The 18,787-nt window shown below is 32.3% G+C and overlaps 1 protein-coding gene, 1 long non-coding RNA gene and 1 pseudogene across 5 annotated transcripts; 2 read left to right on the top strand and 1 right to left on the bottom strand.

Moving 5' to 3' along the window:
• Nucleotides 1-679: 679 nt before the first annotated feature.
• Nucleotides 680-16,482, bottom strand: LOC111997492 (protein transport protein SEC31 homolog B-like). The gene is given in 13 exon segments (XM_065778992.1): nucleotides 680-916; nucleotides 1,001-1,098; nucleotides 1,101-1,182; nucleotides 10,772-10,864; nucleotides 11,016-11,143; nucleotides 11,146-11,567; nucleotides 11,669-11,796; nucleotides 11,877-11,998; nucleotides 13,929-13,970; nucleotides 15,032-15,152; nucleotides 15,292-15,389; nucleotides 16,318-16,375; nucleotides 16,447-16,482. Coding segments are annotated over 13 exon segments (1,650 nt in total). The 3' UTR covers nucleotides 680-694.
• Nucleotides 5,239-10,480, top strand: LOC111997488 (uncharacterized). Of its 4 annotated transcripts, XR_010631087.1 has the most exons (6): nucleotides 5,258-6,255; nucleotides 6,372-6,541; nucleotides 7,200-7,252; nucleotides 7,344-7,382; nucleotides 8,940-9,083; nucleotides 10,179-10,480. It is a non-coding gene; the product is annotated as an uncharacterized LOC111997488 (long non-coding RNA). The 4 variants fall into 4 exon arrangements; XR_010631088.1 differs by having other exon boundaries at nucleotides 5,239-6,255; nucleotides 7,332-9,083; XR_010631086.1 differs by having other exon boundaries at nucleotides 5,239-6,255; nucleotides 6,337-6,541; nucleotides 7,344-9,083.
• Nucleotides 16,483-16,489: 7 nt separating the features above from the next.
• On the top strand, nucleotides 16,490-18,078 carry LOC111997493 (berberine bridge enzyme-like 22; annotated as a pseudogene).
• The last annotated feature ends 709 nt before the right edge of the window (nucleotides 18,079-18,787 follow it).

Genomic DNA, 18,787 nt, shown 5'->3' with positions numbered 1-18,787 from the left:
ATGATAAAATTTCATATTCAATAGTATTTATATATAAAAATTTGAAAAATTAATAATTATCATAATGATCAAGTTTCATATTTTTTTCATATATAAACACAAAAAATACAACAAAATAGAGCCTTAAGACAATTACAATTTAGGAGAACAAAAGAGTGACACCACAAATATACTAGCAAGCCTGAACCTATCAGACAGAGCACTAAACAAAAAGTCCTTATACCAATGACCCTAATGCACACACAAAAGAGAAAAGAAATACGAGTCTTACACTTCTTTTTTTGATCTTGCTTTCAATATCACTATCATGGGCAATGTCCTTTTCCTATCCAACCCCACAAACCTTCATACAGTGCATGTCTACACAATTTGGTCCCTACACACAAATTTGTGGGGACTATTTACACATCAAACTCCTCTTTATATTTGCATCTTTTGCAATCATCCCAACAAAATCCTAGATGGTTAAATCCTCAACACCAAAACCTCTTCTCATCATTACATTTTCCAAGAGTCTAAAATCCAAGCAACCATTCTTTGTAGCAAAAAGTACAACTTACAAATTAGAGTCAGAAGTGGAGGCCATGATTATGAAGGAGTATCCTACCTCTGAAAAACCCCATTTATCTTAGTTGATCCTTTCAATCTTAGATCAGTTGAGATAAATTAACACTACATGAAGATATTACCAAAATCACATACCAGGTTCTGTAGCAAGTGCAATTTGATCCCTTAAGATCACAAGTTCAGGTGACAATTCATCAGAGCCCAAAAGTTTAAGGTAGTCCATTGCTGTTGTTAAAAGCCCTTGACTTGCTAAAATTTCAGCATATTTTTCAACAAGCTTACACAAAGATGCACTAAATCGCTTCTGCCCAGTTGCCAAGGCAAGGACAATAGTCTTTTTGATCAAATCCTAATCAAATGATTAAAAAATAAATAAGTATTGTGGCCAGAATATACAGGTCAAAATTACACCTCTACAAAGTACCAAATTAACTTGAAGAAGCTCAACATAGGATTTCCCTTCGTGCTCAGTTCTAAGACACCTTGACCAAATTTCCATTTTATCAATATTTCCCGCACATATATAACAAGAGTAGCAGCCAATGTGTTACCAGCAGTCATGAGTTTCGAAGCAAGTGTGTCACAGAGCATAGTCCATTCCTCTCTCTGTGCAAACTGTTTGATGATGATTTTCTTTTTTTTAGGAAAAAGAAGGAATAAGAATTTAGCAGACACAATAACTTCATGATCAATGCAATTAATTGCACAAGAAACTATTTCTTACAGCAACTACTACAGGATAGCCATCATTGCAAAGTAAGAAACAATTGTGTTTAATTTAACTTGTCTATCTCTTGGGCCATAGCAAAAAGATCATCAAGTCAAGAGTTCATTACCTCCACAATAAATCCAGAAACAGGAACTCATTAAATTTATAGTTTCAAGAGGCAGACTGTTGACTTCTAATAATAATGTCTGAATGCAAGGATAATTTAGACAAAAGATGCCCCATAAAAGAAACAATATCTCTAGCAATTCTTGCAACTACATTCAGCTGTGGGCATGAGGAGGGAGGTCAGACAGGTTGAGTATACCATTTGCTAACATCAACATGAAAAGGAAGAGATACTATGTAAATGCAAGTAACGGATAACCATTCCACAACATTCAAGATCATAATAAACCATTCAGCAAACTAAGAGGGAAATATATATATATATAATAATCTAATCTATATATTACTAAAAGCTGAAGCGTAGCATTTAATGTTGCTACGCTCCCGTTGAGCCACATCAGCAGCCATGTCATCATGTTTTTTCTTTTCAATTTTTCATATAATTTTTAACATTTAAAGTGAATTAATAACTCCATTATATTAAAATCAAAATATCATATTAATCTTATTTTTAATTATTCTTATTTATTATTATACTTTCTTATTTCTTCAACTTTTCTCATTCCATTTTAACTTTTCATATCCCCACTACTCTCTAACTTAATATCACTATTCCCCTACCCTTTATCTTCTTTTATTTTTGACTCTTCTTATTCTTAACCTCTTGCTATAAATTTGTTGTTCTCTCAATCATTTCATGCATAATTTTCTATTTTCCACACACAAAAAGTTCTCTCTCTCTCTCTCTCTCTCTCTCTCTCTCTCTCTCTCTCTCTCTCTCTCTCTCTCTCTCTCTCTCAGTTTTTGGTGTATTTTTTAATTTTGAACTTTTGTATTCTTTACAATTCTATTTTGAATTGATATGATTTAGTTTTGTGTTTTCTGCTGTTATCTTTTGATTGTAAAATATTATCTTACTGTAATACAAAAATAGTATATAATCATCATTTCAAGGAAGACATGCATTTTCGATTATTGGTTCAAAACATGATAGGTAATTCTTTTCATCATTGTCATAAATCAGGTTGACCCCAAACTTCTTCACTTGGAAACCACTGCTTATTATGTATTATTGAATATTCCATTTCATCTCTGGCTTCCAATAGAATGCAACCACAGATATTCCTAACATGGTATTACATGACAATTCTTTTGTCGATATTGCCATGTGATTTTCTTGGTATAATTTTTTTAATTCATAGATTATAGTGAATCCATTCATATCACGAAAGCTTCTTGCAAATATCGCACATAAAGACCATCCTCGAATCTTTTGCTTTACTAGCATGGGCACAACAAAATATAAAATTGATCCCTTACTCTTGTACTCAAGCCAGTTTGGAAGCTCACCTAAAGGAAGGAAAACACTAAAACTGTCGGTTGCAATCAATTCCTAATAAATTAAATCATGAGCAACAAATTATTATCCAAATTGAAAGTTTAAAACTTCTTCACTTGGAAACCACTGCTTATTATGTATTATTGAATACACCATTTCATCTCTGGCTTCCAATAAAATGCAATCACAGATATTCCTAACATGGTATTACACGACAATTCTTTTGTCGATATTGCCATGTGATTTTCTTGGTATAATTTTTTAATTCATAGATTATAGTGAATCCATCCATATCACGAAAGCTTCTTGCAAATATCGCACATAAAGACCATCCTTGAATCTTTTGCTTTACTAGCGTGGGCACAACAAAATATAAAATTGATCCCTTACTCTTGTACTCAAACCAGTTTGGAAGCTCACCCAAAGGAAGGAAAACACTAAAACTGTCGGTTGCAATCAATTCCTAATAAATTAAATCATGAGCAACAAATTATTATCCAAATTGAAAGTTTAAAACCCACAATCAAATTAGGAGAGAGAGATAGTGGAGATAGAGAGTCATTATCTCTTTCATTTTATTTTATTTAACATTTAAATTCAGCAACATGCTTCATAATCCATATCATTAAATTATTTATATTTTGTCTCTTTTAAAAAAAAATTAAACATATAATATTTTACTTGAATTCAAATAAATAAAAATTGTTCATATAAAGTCTTCCCATGAAATCTTACAATGGAAAAATGAAAATGCAAAACAAATACCAATTTAGAAACGCCAAATTAAAAAAAATAATAATAATAGAATATCGAACCAAACATAACTGAAAAAACTAATAGTGATGGCTATACTAATTTAATGGCAACAAAATGGAATGAAAAAAATAAATAAATAAACATTACAATGCATATTTAGTACATTAGAATTATTATCAAATTTGGGAAAACAGTAGGATGCCAACAAATAAACAAAAAGAGAGAGATTTATAGGTAATAAAGTGTAGAGAGAGAAAGAAAAATAAAAGAAATTAAACGTCAATTTGTAACTGTTATTTAGAAAATAAAGAGGCCGACGAGTACATGATGGGAGGAGTTAAAAAAAAAATAGAGATGACCTTACGGTGGACATTAAAAACTTTATAGTGTAATAAAATCAATTGTAGCATTTATTTTATGTTATTATCCTTTTTCTTTCCAAATTTTCCTATAATTTTTTTAATGTTTAAAGTGAATTAAAAAATATATTATATTACAATCAAAATATCATATTTTTCTTTTTTTAAACTATTCTTCTTATTATTAAATTCTCAACTTATTTTACACTTTCTCATCCCTTTTACTTTTTCATCTCTCCACTACTCTCTACCTTAATATCATTATCCATCTTGCCATTTATCTACATTTATTTTGCCTTTTTTTAATTCCCTCTCCCATTCTATGCATAATTCATTTTATTTGTGTTTCAAGTTGTTATCTTTTTTGGTATTCTTCAGAATAATTTGGTGTTTATTGATATACATTTCATTTTTACTATTTTTTCTTTTCATCTTATTTTATTCAAAATTTAAATTCAGCCATATCCTTCATATTATTAAATTATTTATATTTTCGATCATTTTTTTATTTTAAAAAATTAAACATAAAATATTTTACTTAAATTCAAATAAATAAAAATGTTCTCATAAAGTCTTCCCATGAAATGCTACAATGCATCAATAGAAGAATGGAATACAAAACACATGCTATTTTAGAAACACTAAATTTATAATAATAATAATAATAATAATAATAATAACAACAACAACAACAATAGAATATCATACCAAACATATCATAAACAAACTAATAGTTATGGATACACTAAGTTAATGGCATAAATTGGAATGAAAAAAATAAAATAAAAATAAACGCTACAATGCATATTTAGTACATTAGAATTATCATTAAGAAATCAAATGTCAGTTAGTAACCGTTACTTGGAAAACAAAGAGTTTGATAGAAGGAGTAAAAATTAATTAAAGATGATCATATGAATGTCAATAAAATCAATTGTTACATTCACTTAATTAAATCATTTAATTAAATACAATCATACAAAATTTAAATTTAAAACTAATCAAACTCTAATATGGAAACCATATTTCTTATCAAAACTAAAAAGAAGATATTCATCAATAATAATAGAATTATATAAAAAATGAAGATGGAAATTTTCAAAATCCCATTTTGACATTTCATTTAACATTATTTAGGCAACATTAAGACAAGATATAAGAATTTAGTTTTTAACTTCCATAGAATCAAATGTTTCCCACATTATTTCAGCCTTATGGAAAATAGGGTTTACATGTAGCATGCAAAATGTGTATAATTGACTTAGAGATGTACAAATTAGTCAACCAACTATGGTAGAATTAAGATTTCAAAAGTTAAATAAAACAATTCTACAATAATAAAAATTATTTTGTGATGAACATGATTATGAAATGCATTTCTCTTCATTAAGTTAGTTCAAATTACAAAATAATGATAACAATGAGACCTCTTTTAAAAAAATAATCACGCGCAACGCGCGGGTCCGCGACTAGTACTATATATAAAAGCAGAAGCTTTTACCAGGTGCTGACACGTAAGTCAAAAAAGCCCCCTTAAAATGCTGACACGTATACAACTTTTAAATTAAAAGGCCCACACGACACATCGTTTCAGTAAACTAAACTTTTACTTCTACAAGACTACAAAACTGTTTGAAAGCCTCACTATAAATAACGAAAATAAGACTCAAAGCTAAACGTTGGCTAAAAGCATCCGCTGTTTCCATTCATTAAACACAAACGGGCAAAAGAAAAACCCTTCTTTGCCGATCTGCTTTGCAGTTTGCACTGTTTTGTTTCTTCTCTGCAACAGAGTCCAAACTTGCCCACATAGATTTCTGCCCACATACGAAGAAATTATTGTTCAGAGAGAGTGACTGATTGGAATTTTTTTGGCAGAAGAGGAAGAATAAGCGTTAGATTGTTAGAGCATCTCCAGCAGATTAGCCAAATTTTTGTACTGTTTGGCTAATGAACAGTGACATTTAGCTTTTGCCTACTCACTTTTTCAAATACACTTCCAACAGATTCTCTATCACATTCTCTATCTCATTTAAATATTATTTTTTCATTCATTATTTATTATTTTTTTAACAATTACACATCTTCCAACATTTTTTAATACACTACATTATTATTATAATAGAAAATATATATTTTAAGAATGAATAGTAGCCCATCAGACTTGATGGGCTACTGTTCATTAGCCAAAAAAAAATTCACCTTTGCCGAAGCTGTTGGAGCATGTTGGAGCATCTACAGTGGAGCACATTCTCCAAATTTTGGCTACTAGAGCCGGATGCCCAAGCCCCTGAAGATGCTCTTAACGCACCATGGATTGAGAGAGGGGCGCCACCACAAGTTCTGCCATCACCATAAGCCTCCACCCACCCACTATCAGACTACCGGAATCGCTACTGGTAAAGTTTTGTTTTAAATTTAAAAGTTTAGGGTTTTTGGTTTTTATTTGGAGAATCAATTGGGTGTTAATTATTATTTAGATTGGCATTTTGGGTCAAATTTGGTTTTGATTAAGGGATATGGAGATAGAAGAACCAAGCAGAGTTCGTAGGCGCTAGGAGAGAAGAAATATCTATGGCTGGCCATTGTCTGTTCCTTCGCCCAACTTGGGCCACCGGAACCGCAAGCACACATGAATAAAAAACTATTGACCATCCACCACCCAGATCGTTGAAATTGGCACCGGTACAATTTTTTTCCCATTTCTTATATTTGGCCATTTGGGTATGAAATTTTACTTTTGATTGAGTTTTTTTTTTTTTTTTTTGTTGATATGTTTAGATTTGATTCGTTTTTGTTTCGGGTTTTTGGGTTCTCTATCAAACTGTTTGTTTTCTCAATTTTAGATGTACGCTTTTGTTCTATTTTTGTTTCGAGTTTTTGGGTGCTTCTGTTTCTAATCTTTACGAAACCATTGAGATTAAATAAGTATGATTATAGTACCTAAATGATTCAAATCATTGGCTTCTTTCTCCTTCAGGTTTGTATCAGTTTATTTTATAGTTTTTTTTTTAAAGAGATTTTATAGTTTCTTTTTGTTTGTATGGAATCAATTTACTTCTTATTCTTATCATATAATAATTGTGTTAATTTTATAATCATTGTGAAACTGAGGGTGGGAGAGAGGGACTTACTTTTAATGTGATATAGGTCAAAACTTAATGAAAGGTTGGGCAATGATGGATTCATCTTTAGAAAGAGCACGTAATTCAGCAATATAAATATACCACTGTTTGGAAGAATCTCAACTTTTCACTTAAAATAGAGTGACAATATTATGAATATGATGATTGTTTTTGTAATATCTCCTGTTTAAGGTTCTAATTTTTTTTTGCTAATACAGGCGGTGTGTACGTGGGAAAAAAGGGACTTCGACTCTGATATAGAATGCTTCAGGTTCTTTCTATTTCTAGTGTTATTAATGACATGGCACTGTTGACAGGCTTGATTTTTCTATTCCTATACATAATAATAGTTGTTTGTTCAGGAGGCATTCTATACTGGTTGGTATTGGAGTTTGGATAAGGTATGCAACTGATGACTGTTTTACTTAAATGGCACTCTGTTTTTTTGTTAGAGAGGTTCTGAGGGTCCCGTGGTCTAAATTTTTGACAATTATGTGGAAATACGATATTTTTTTCTCTGCAAGATTCCAGAAATTATCATGTAGCTTTCTATTACGTTGTTGCACTTGATGTGATTAATCAGTGCTTACCTTTGGAATCATGATGAGTGTTGTTGCATTGTTATCCTTCATCTCTATATTTTGTGTGTGTGGGCGTGTGTGTATATATATATATATTATCAATTTATGGTAAATTCATTATTTAGTTTTTTTTTTTTTTTTTGGTTGGTTGTAATTTCAACACTCTTTTTGCTATAACATACAGCTATTTAGTCAATTAAATCATTTGGTTTCCTTACATGTTGTGTGTTGGTTTCTCAATTTATGTAGTTACTTCTTTTCATTTGTAACATGACTTAATAATGCAGTCACAAGAGCAAGCCTATTCAGGTCCTTATTCATGTGATCAATGCTACTTTGTTGTTGCTTTCCTACTTCTTAATGTTGCATATTGAAAACAAATTTGGGAATGTTGAGTGAACTTCCATTGCAACTTCCATTATAAAAAAATAAAATAAATAAAAAATAAATAAAAAATAAAAAAAAGAAGGAAGAAAAAAACAAAAGGGAGATCTAGAGGGTTATTAAAGTGAGTACTAGGTGTTCAATGAAATCCTGCAAAGAACTTGGGATAGAAAGGGTTATGTTTGGGTTATTCTAAAACAAAATTAGAGGAACTCGATTGAGTTTATTAAGCATGAGGAAACTACAGGAAGAAGCTAATAAGATTAAGTGAGTGCCTATAGTTTTCAATTACTTTTTTTAATTGAAAAAAGTAAGCTCTTAATACAAGTATTGATGTTTGCGTAATAATAGTAATAAAACTATAAGCATTTTGTAGTGAAAAGAATTGATTGAAGAAGGTCTGTCGACAATATTAAAATCAAAGAACTTGAAATAATAATGAAAAGAATAATAGAACTAATAACTCTGGAGAGAAGCACCAAATTCCTATTTTGATGTTATTGTTACTTAAATAAAACATCCATAGCCCATTGAATAATTTATGTTGTTAGAGAAACCAATTGAAGTTGATAAGAAAGTATGATTTTACTATCAATCTTGATGGGGCACATTATAGACTATCTCTACTGTTGTTGTTTCTCAATTGTGGTGTTCATGGCATTTAATCTAATCCAAAAGCAATATACATTATGTTCATGGCATTATAAGTTTTTCCCCCCTCAAACCATCAAAGTGCTTGAAGAATTACTTTGGCTTTGGAGTTTTTTTTTTTTTTTTTTTAAAGCAAAGTTACACTCAAAATTATATATGATGATCATTGTACATTATTTTTGGCAAACCGATCATTTATGTAGCTTCTAGCACCTCATTTATGTTGACTATTCTTAGGAATTTGGTATCTCAAGAAAACTTAATTTTCCCTTTGTATCTATTATTTAATTTGTAACTCTTGAAGCATATGGGAATTCTAAGTGTTTTTGTGCTCTCAACCAGCAAATAGCTTGAAATTTTTTTTGAAAGCAGCCAAATTCAGGACTGGGTGAGTGCAAGTGCTATTGGTGACCTTCAAAGTCTATTAACCAGTATAAGAAGTGTTGGCTCTAATAGGATTGATCCCAGAATTCTGTGTCAAGTCAGGTACTATGCAAATATGACATCAAACTGTGATGTCAATATCTTTTGGTCCTCTGCTGGTAGGCAGGGGCTCTGTTTTGGTCCTGTCTGCATCAAACCTTCTGTTGTGTTTGTGTCCTGTCTCCTTTTTATCTAACTAATGTTTTGTTTTGTGCCTTATCAAAGTTACCAGTTTACACTGTATAGTATGGGATGTGGTGGACACGCAACCAGTTTGACCAATGTTAAAATAGAACTAAAATAGTTTTGAAGATTATCAAATATGGGTTCTGGTTCTACAAATAAATGCTAAAATTTATTTCTTTCCTTTACCATGAAATGATAGCAAAAAAAAAAAAAAAAATTGCAATTGTGGTTCCTTAGAATAGCAGATTTGGTATTTGAAATTGTTAAGTAAGTTTTAGATTGGTGTGCTTCAAGCTTATATGTGGTTTTTTATTTTTTTTACTTAGGTTAGTTTGCTTCTGTGAATCTCCTTATTTTTGTGGGTTCTTACTTTGAGCAAATTAATAAATGCTTAAAATATATTTACTTTTGCAAATTATTAGACAGATTAGTAATCGGTAGATAATTAAGCCAAAACCGCATAGCTCCACACCCCAAAGTGTACTTACCCAACACATAGTTCAAGCATAATTTTTATATTTACATTTAAATTTATTTACCACTTCACTAGGATGGACTTTTCACTTTATATTATATTTACATTTGAATTTAAAGGTACTTCTTTAGTCTATGCAAGGTAAGGAAAGGACTACATGCTTTTTCTTAGTATCATGCATCTTGGAAATGTTTATTTTGTTAGTGAAAAAATGGGCTTAGATGAGTAGTTGGGTAGTTTCAAGGTAAAGTTTAATATGACATATCAAGTCTTATGTCATTATGGAATCATTAGTTTTTCACTGTTGCATAAACCAAAGATTTTGTCATCCACTATCATGCACATTAATTTAAGCAAGTTTTATTTAGGTTGGGAGATGATGAGATATTCTTGAGGTTGGTTTGTACTTTTATAATTAAAATTGTCTTATCAAAGTTGCTGCAAAATTTGATGTCTAAATCTCTTTGATTTTTTTTTTTTTTCCTGTTTAAACTTAGGTTCATGGTTTCAATTTCTTTAGCTGATGAAGTATTAAGACGAAGAATGTGAAACGAAAAACAATCTTGCTTCTCCACCAATTTGCTTCCAAGGAAGGATGATCACACCATTCTCTTTAGTTGGATTTTTTTTTCAATTGCTAGAAATATTTCTCTCCATCATAGCAAATGTTACAGTTTTAGTTGTTTAGAATAGGCTTAAAAGAAAATCTATTTGTTAGACAACACATATTTTTATGGATAGCATACTGACTGTTATATACATTTTAAATTTGAAATTCATACCAAGTTTTATTTTTCAATTTCATTACTTTTATTTTTATTTTGTTGAAAATCGATGCTGTTTTTCTTTTTCTTTTTCAAGAACCCGAAAATACATGTACTTATGTAATTCCTGTGCATTTGCACTGGTTTAAAAGCTAGTATATATTAATGGAACAAGCATGAAACAGGGAAAGAAATTCAGCAACAAAATACCATTTATTTGGATTCAATAAAAAATTGATTTAACTCTCCATGCATCTAAATCGTAAACAATGCGCTGGAATGTCACAAAAAAGAACTCTATCTTTGCCAGGAGTAATAAAACTTACACTACAAAGAAGAGCAAGTGTTTCTTTCCAGAATTTCAGGAGCCTTGTATTTACAAGGCTCAAGAGATCATTGTTCACCATTGCAGAAACAACCTAAAAATGAAACCCCCATGTATGAAAGAGACATTATAAATACATTGTCAATAATCGATTGATAAGATAAAAAATATTTATCTCCAATCATTTTACATATCTTCATATGTTCGTCAAAGTAAAATGAGGCTATTCAAGATAAATAATCTACCTTTAGGTAAGGTGATTGGCTAATCTTAAAGCATTGATCCCGTGTGCTCTCCCACAAGGATGCACCACCAACATTAGCAATAACTAAAGCATCAGCCATTTTATTTGCAGATATGCACTGTGCAACTGCCCCTTGTAATCTCCAACAATTAAAGCACTTTGGACAGCATCATCAAATGCTGGGTCAGTGCTCTCCTCAAATCCATCTGGTTCTTGTTGCAATTGTTCTGAATCAAGGGCAGTATCTCCAATAGCAAAGTTTTCACCATGAGAGGTAGACACAGGCGTTCCAGCTGGGCTAAGATTGTTAAAGAAATCTTCCCCATTATCGGTAGGGAAAACGTTAACTTCTTTATCATCCCCATATCCAACCTTCTCAGTTATGCTATCGTCAAGTTCAAGTGCTTTTACTTCCTGGGAAAGATCTTCGACACCATCTTTCTCTTTAGTAGGTACACTGAAACCTAGGTAGGAGAGCAGCTTTGTCCTTTCTGTCCCATCATCTTCAAACATAACCTTCAAGAAGTTCCATGTTTCTCGGTCATTCTCAGATCTGTTAAAACAGCTCAAAAGGAATCAAGAGATGCAAAAGTAATAGAGCAACTTCTAATAGCAAAAGATAAAAATATTTGTTCGCCGGCAAAGATAACATACTCAGTCTCTTGTGACTTTTTCTCACAAAGTACTCTCAACAAAGACCTTTCCCCATTTGGAATTGCAGCTTCAAATTTAGACGATCGACTGACCAAACTGTCTTCAGTAACTAAGGTGTGGACATAAACCTGGACAAAGAGGGAAAAAAATTAACAAACAAATACAACATAAAATAAGAGAACGAAGAGACATTGACCAATAAAGATACCTCTGAAGCACCAGCTGGAACACCTGCAGCAGAGGGCCTAGGGCGAAACCCTACAAGCTTGCCACCAAAGCCAAAAGATGCCCCAGCAGGACGTTTATACCATTTTGGAACTCTCAGAGGGGCTGCATAAAAAAGGTATTATTATGAAACTGAATTTCACAGGAAATATAATCAATTACAAAAAGTGACAACAAATGGTTGTGGGATGAAAGGAGGGGGAAAGGAGGAGAAAAAGAAATAAGTACTAGCATGCATCAATTCCTAAATTACTTCACACAGTGTACAATCTTCTCTTTCCTGTATGAACTCCCTACTCATCCATTTTATAAAGAAACAATTGTTTATTTCGCTCGCAATTACCCAACGAAATTCAGGACTTGCATATGTAAGCTAATCGGTGAAACAACTACAGAATGGAAATTCTATAATGAATGCAACGTTTTGACATTTAATAATCATATAAAATAATAATAATAGGGCTGAATTTGGCATTGGGTTTTAGTATTAGCTTTTAGCTTTTTACTTTTATATACAGTTTTTTAAAACCTCACTTTTTTTTTTTCACTTTTTCCCACTTTTTCTCACTTTTTTCAAGGGAAAAGTACACTAGCACACTTTCAACAAAAAGCTAGATAAGCTGTTTCCAAACGGACACTAGATCCAACCCCCAAAAAATAATGTTATTACATGAAACTCAAGAAACAAAATAATAAAAACAATGATCTTTGTCAAAGTGTGGCTTAAATCATTCCAACCATGTTTTGGGACTAAGGCGTTGTTGTTGAACTTGCACTCTGCAAGACTGGAATTTGCAGCATCTCAGCCACCCCCGGTCTTATACAGAGGTGGAGATGCCATTTAGCCCAAAGGCCAATCTATTAACAATGCGGCAGAGGCAGTGTTACGCTTATGAATTCAAAATGGCAAAATCAAAATTGAGCTTGCAGGATGTCAATTGAATGGCAATGTGTCTACAAGAATCAATTACCCAAAAGGTTGCACCAATTTAGAAGAAGACTTGAAAAAAAATGTCCAAGACATGATCAGCAACAAAGTCATAAGCATACAAGTTCAGAAAGTGTTTCATCCTTTAGAACCATGAAAAACACTACCAACTGATTTAAAATTTTTTAGGATTAAATTTTTTTCCATTGATTGATGGATTAAACCAGACAACTAACTTCAAATCAGAAGAGAATTACAACAACAAAGTATTAGTCTCAAACTTTTGGGCTCAACTATGGAACCTCAACAGATTAGTTAGGGTCAACCACATGTATTCTTCTTCTCCATTCTATTCTATCTGAAATCATACTCTTGGTTACTTCCTTAATTGACATGTCCATTTTTATCACTTCTACTCATGCTATTTTGGTTTGCCTCTACCTTTTTCATTCCCTCAACTTGGATCAACTCACTCTTCCTTACCGGTGCCTTAATCACTCTCCTTGAACATGACAAAACCAAATGTTGTATGTTGATTGCCACCATACACTTTAAAGGATGGGATGTATGTTGATTGATCATATAGACCCATATTAGGCACCATTACCCAATCCTCAAAACAACCAACTCCTTTTAGAAGTGACTTACTAGTGACCCACAACCCAAAAATAATAAACAAATAAACAAAAGATTGTTTATTTCCATATACACACACATATAGTTTATGAATGTCTACAAAAAATACTTTTTTTATTATATCACCAATGAAGCATTTGGTACATATGTAACTTGCCCATAAAAAAGACTTTTTAATATCTTTTTAAGTACACCAAAGCCTATCAATTACTTTATCATGTTAACTTCTTGCCAACTAAAGCCTATCATTTCAAGAGATGAATCAATAGGTGAGTTCAAGACACAACAAAAAGACAAGCTCAAATCTCACTTATTTCAAAACCAATAAGTGCTAATTTCTCCCCCAAATCTTTTAAGAAACAAGCTACCATGGCCAAGACAATGTATGTAAAAATAAACACCAGTATGCATATCAAACCACTGTAGGCAATTTGATGATATGATTTATGAGAGCTAATAAGAAAAAATTACCTGCACCAAACTCATTCTCTCCAACGCCATATCGACTACAATAAGAATTAAGCGAAATCCATTACAAAGAAGGTTCCACTATAGGCCATTTTGCAAATGAATCAACCTGTTCTACCAGGGTTGGAAAAACCCACATGAGCATGGGTAATTTAGCAGTGTGCTTTCTGAATTTCAAGATCAGGTTTTCATAGAAACTTTGTTCCACATTCCAAACCATATTAGACAAGTTCCCTAATGCTGGACAAACCAAAACAATGCAACAACAAAATTAAAGAACAAGAAATAAAGGGATACATAACCTAGAAGTCAACACCTAGGCTTGCTTGGAGTCAAACTGAGCAAAAGAAAACCTCTAGGAGTTAGCTTCTAGGGTTGGCTAGAGTTAGCACCAAACCATTGGGACAATTTCAAGAGACATTTTATTCATCATCAAAATAATAATTCTCCATAGGAGTATATTATTGTGCTTATATAGACTACTAAACCCTAATTCTAACTAATATAAGAAACCTTAATTCTAATTCTAATTGACTAAGGAAACCTAATTCTAAATGACTTGAGAAATCTCAATTATTGAATTACAAAAACAACACTAACTCTAGGATGTAAAATAAAGCTACTAATGATACTTATTAACTACTAAGACCTAAAATAAAATGCAATTATCCAATAAATATTCAATTGACTCCAAAATTAAATAAGACCAAATTTTAAATAAAATTTCTTTGCACTTCCCACCCCATCCCTTAATCTAATCCCCAATTAACACCAACTCTACATTCACACAAATGCAATCATTGTCCATTCTATTTTTGTTCATGTTGTCATTCATTAATATTGGAATCCATATGCCACAAAAATTGTAAATGCAATATTCCCATGTTGCTCTACCCATCCCCCTTACACCCTTTTGTCCCACTCATCTCTTTAGCACTCGTGCTAAATTGCAGTTATTGATAAAATGGCATATAATATGCATAAAAAGATCCATCACTTTACTCAATTATTTTCCATTTTAATTGTTGCCAACTTACAACTTGTTATAAGGCTCAAAAGAAAGCAGAACCTTTTAGACAGATCTATAAAAATATAATTGGTATATACCTCAATGTTATAAATTCCAATTTTTCCATCAAATGAAGATGCTGATATAATCCCAGGTATCTTTGGATACCAGTGTACATCAAAATTCCAGTTGGTACCAGTAGGCAGTTCAGAAACAATCTGAGTCAAAATCAAAAACAAATAAGTGTTACCATAGCAAAAAGTATCCTACACTGAAGAACAACCCAGAAGAAAAATCATAATAGGACAATCTTCAAAAAAAATAACAGACCCATGATAGGAAGGCCAAATTCCATACCTCTCCAGAAACAGTATCCCAGCAAATAGTTCGACTATCTTTGGCACAGTTAATCAAATAAGAACTGTCAATGGGACACCACACCATCGCAATTACACCTGATGTAAGAAATGCAGATAGGTGAAAAATATTCAACATCATGCACAACAAAACTAAAATTTTGATATATGTATATTGGAAATTGGTAGTATATGTATTGCATAGTTAGAACAACTAAGGTGGCATTAATTAAATACTACTGCACCAACCATTGGTGACTAGAAAAACTTATAGAAATCCAAATCTCTATATGCATTTAACAAATCACATCTAAATCTTTGTATGCATTTAACAAATCACAAAACAAAACAAAAGCTTCTATAATCTAGTAATATGGCACCCATTATATACATAATCAGGCAGCAATTAAAAAATATTTGAACTTCAAAGATAATTCAATTTGTAATACTATGTACATCTGGATTCACATGTAAGTATCATGAGGATCATAATTTGGCATGAATAAACTTCAGTCACTATGAAACTGGAGTCAATTTCTTAAATAGGTTTCCAATAAACCATATATAGAATAGCTACCATACTCATTCAATGTTATACAAACGATGGGGAAACAGGGCAACAAAATATTGGATGAATCTACAACTAAAGAACACGCCTGAACAGCTGACCTCATAAAGGAAAGGTGACTCATAGTCAATTTGAAAAGCATGAGAAGTTTATAAGGGAAAAATGATGAGAAAAGGCAAAATAATTTCCTATCAATCAAATAAAAAAATGATGAGTACTTTCTATTTGAAGAATAACAATAGTAATCAACAAATAATACTCCTCAAGCAGCTACTGCAAATTGGGCATACAATCAAATTCAATTATTCTAGACATATGGAAGCACAAGAGAGGGATAGGGAAAAAATTCAAAAAGTCATGCATGGCTAATGGTTTCCCAAACCAGCAATCATATAAACATAAACTGATAAAAACAATAATACAGTTAAAATGGAATATCATGTTACAAAGTATCATTACCTTTAGTATGCCCCGTGAACTCTTTAACTGGTGTCATTATATTTCGCATATCCCATAACTGCTTGCATAAAATTGCTATAAATTAATGAACAGAAGACCTTTTTTTTTCCTTTTTCCTAATTACATAACCTCAAAATCATATTTTGCACTCAAATAAAGCAACATCTTTCTTAAAGTTAATACCCTCTTATATTTGCATCTTTTCCAATCATCCCAACAAAATCCTAGATGGTTAAATTCCTCAACACCAAAACCTCTTCTCATCATTACACCTTTCCAAGAGTCTGAAATCCAAGCAACCATTCTTTTTAGCAAAAAGTACAACTTACAAATCAGAGTAAGAAGTGGAGGCCATGATTATGAAGGACTGTCCTACCTCTGCAAAACCCCATTTATCTTAGTTGATCTTTTCAATCTTAGATCAGTTGAGATAAATCTTGAAGATGAAACTGCATGAGTTCAGACTAGGGCAACACTTGGCGAGCTTTACTATAGTATTGCCAAGAGAAGTGGAATCCATGGATTTCCAGCAGGGCTATGCCCCAGTGTAGGGGTAGGTAGGCACTTTAGTGGCAGCGGTTTTGGCAAGTCTCCCATAAATTTAAACTATTAAGAAATTAATTGTGATTTCAATTATTTAACCATTATTCTAATGCTTCCTTCACGTGTGAATTATCTCAAAATTTGAATGACATTTATTTCGTTTGATCATTATTCTAACAGGTACCTTGTTGAGGAAGTATGGCCTTGCAGCAGATAATGTCTTGGATGCTTACCTAATAGATGCTAATGGAAAAATTATGGACAGAGAAGCAATGGGAGAGGATTTGTTTTGGGCTATCAGAGGGGGTGGTGGAGAAAGCTTTGGAGTCATACTTTCCTGGAAAATCAAGCTGGTTCGAGTTCCACCAACAGTGACAACTTTCAATATTAAGAAAACACTTGAGCAAGGTGCCACAAAGCTCGTCAGCAAGTGGCAGTACATATCAGATAAGCTACATGAAGATCTCTTTATTAGAGTCATCATTCAAAATGTGGAAAATGGGACTCAAAAGATAGTCCAAGCTTCCTTCAATTCATTATTTCTTGGAGGAGTTGACACAGACTAATGCCATTGATGAATGAAAGCTTCCCAGAGTTGGGACTTCAAGCTGAAAATTGCACTGAAATGAATTGGATACAGTCTATCCTTTTTTTGAATGGATTTCAAACAAGTGATCCCTTAGAAGTCTTACTTGATAGAAAAACCATCTATAAGGACTTCTTCAAGGCAAAATCTGACTTTGTCAAGGAGCCCATATCAAAAATTGGACTAGAAGGGATATGGGAATGGTTGTTTAAGAAGAGAGAGTATTTATGATAATGGATCCTTATGGGGGACGAATGAAAGAGATTTCAAAATTTGACATACCTTTTCCACACAGGAAAGGTAATTTGTACAACATACAGTACCTGGTTTGGTGGGAAGTGAATGGGATTAAGGCATCTAACAAGCATGTACATTGGATAAGAATGCTTTACAAGTACATGAGGCCTTATGTGTCAAAGTTTCCTAGGGCTGCCTAACTTAACTATTGGGATCTTGACTTAGGTACCAACAAAGAGAGCAATGTTAGCTACTTAGAAGCAAGAGTTTGGGGTCTAAAATACTTCAAGGGTAACTTTAAGAGATTGGCACAGGTGAAGAGCAAGGTTGATCCAAAAAATTTCTTCAGAAATGAACAGAGTATACCACTCCTAAAAGTGGTGTTGATTAAGTAGCTGAACATCTATATATTTGTATAAAAGAAAATTAGTCTCAGATTTGTGGGCATTTGTCATTACAGTGCATACAAATCAAAGCTCAAATATACAGTGTGAAATCAAAATGCAATACCTATTGTTCTTCCAAAAGAAATTGCAATCTCTGGGATGTGAGCAAGTTAATGCACTCATGACCTATTTCCTCTTGCATTTTTCAAATATGCGAGAAAAGATATACAAAGTGGTTTCCAATCATTTATTTCATATTATTTTGGTTCGCAGGATTAAATTCCTCCTCTTCCTCCCCCTTTCCCATTCAATAGATAAAACTAAAATGTCTTAAAAGAAGCACCATGATGAATGCATATCTCGTTTGCTATACGAACTGGTGAAACAACTACCGCATTACTAGGGGAAGTATCGTTGGATATTTAGAGGGAAATAGAGGATATGCAAAAATTATACCTAGAAACAGAATCAGACAAGAGAAGTAAAAGTTGCAAATCTAAAATACCAAAAAAATACAAAAGAAGTAGTTAAACCATTACGACTTTAGATAAGTAGGCTTACCTTTCACAGGAGTCTTGAGGCTATATGCAAACTATATGTAAGCAATCATCCCTGTATCTCAATGTACTTTGAGATTAGAAGCACTACAACACTTATACATGGGGCCCTATATTTACTCTCCACTTCTTGTCTTGTGCTGATGCATGAGAAATACAGT

This window comes from Quercus suber, unplaced genomic scaffold (assembly GCF_002906115.3).
Source record: "Quercus suber isolate HL8 unplaced genomic scaffold, Cork oak 2.0 scaffold_195, whole genome shotgun sequence".
Lineage (NCBI taxonomy): Eukaryota > Viridiplantae > Streptophyta > Magnoliopsida > Fagales > Fagaceae > Quercus > Quercus suber.
Note: the sequence above shows the minus strand (reverse complement) of the source record. Positions and strands in the feature narration are given on the sequence as shown.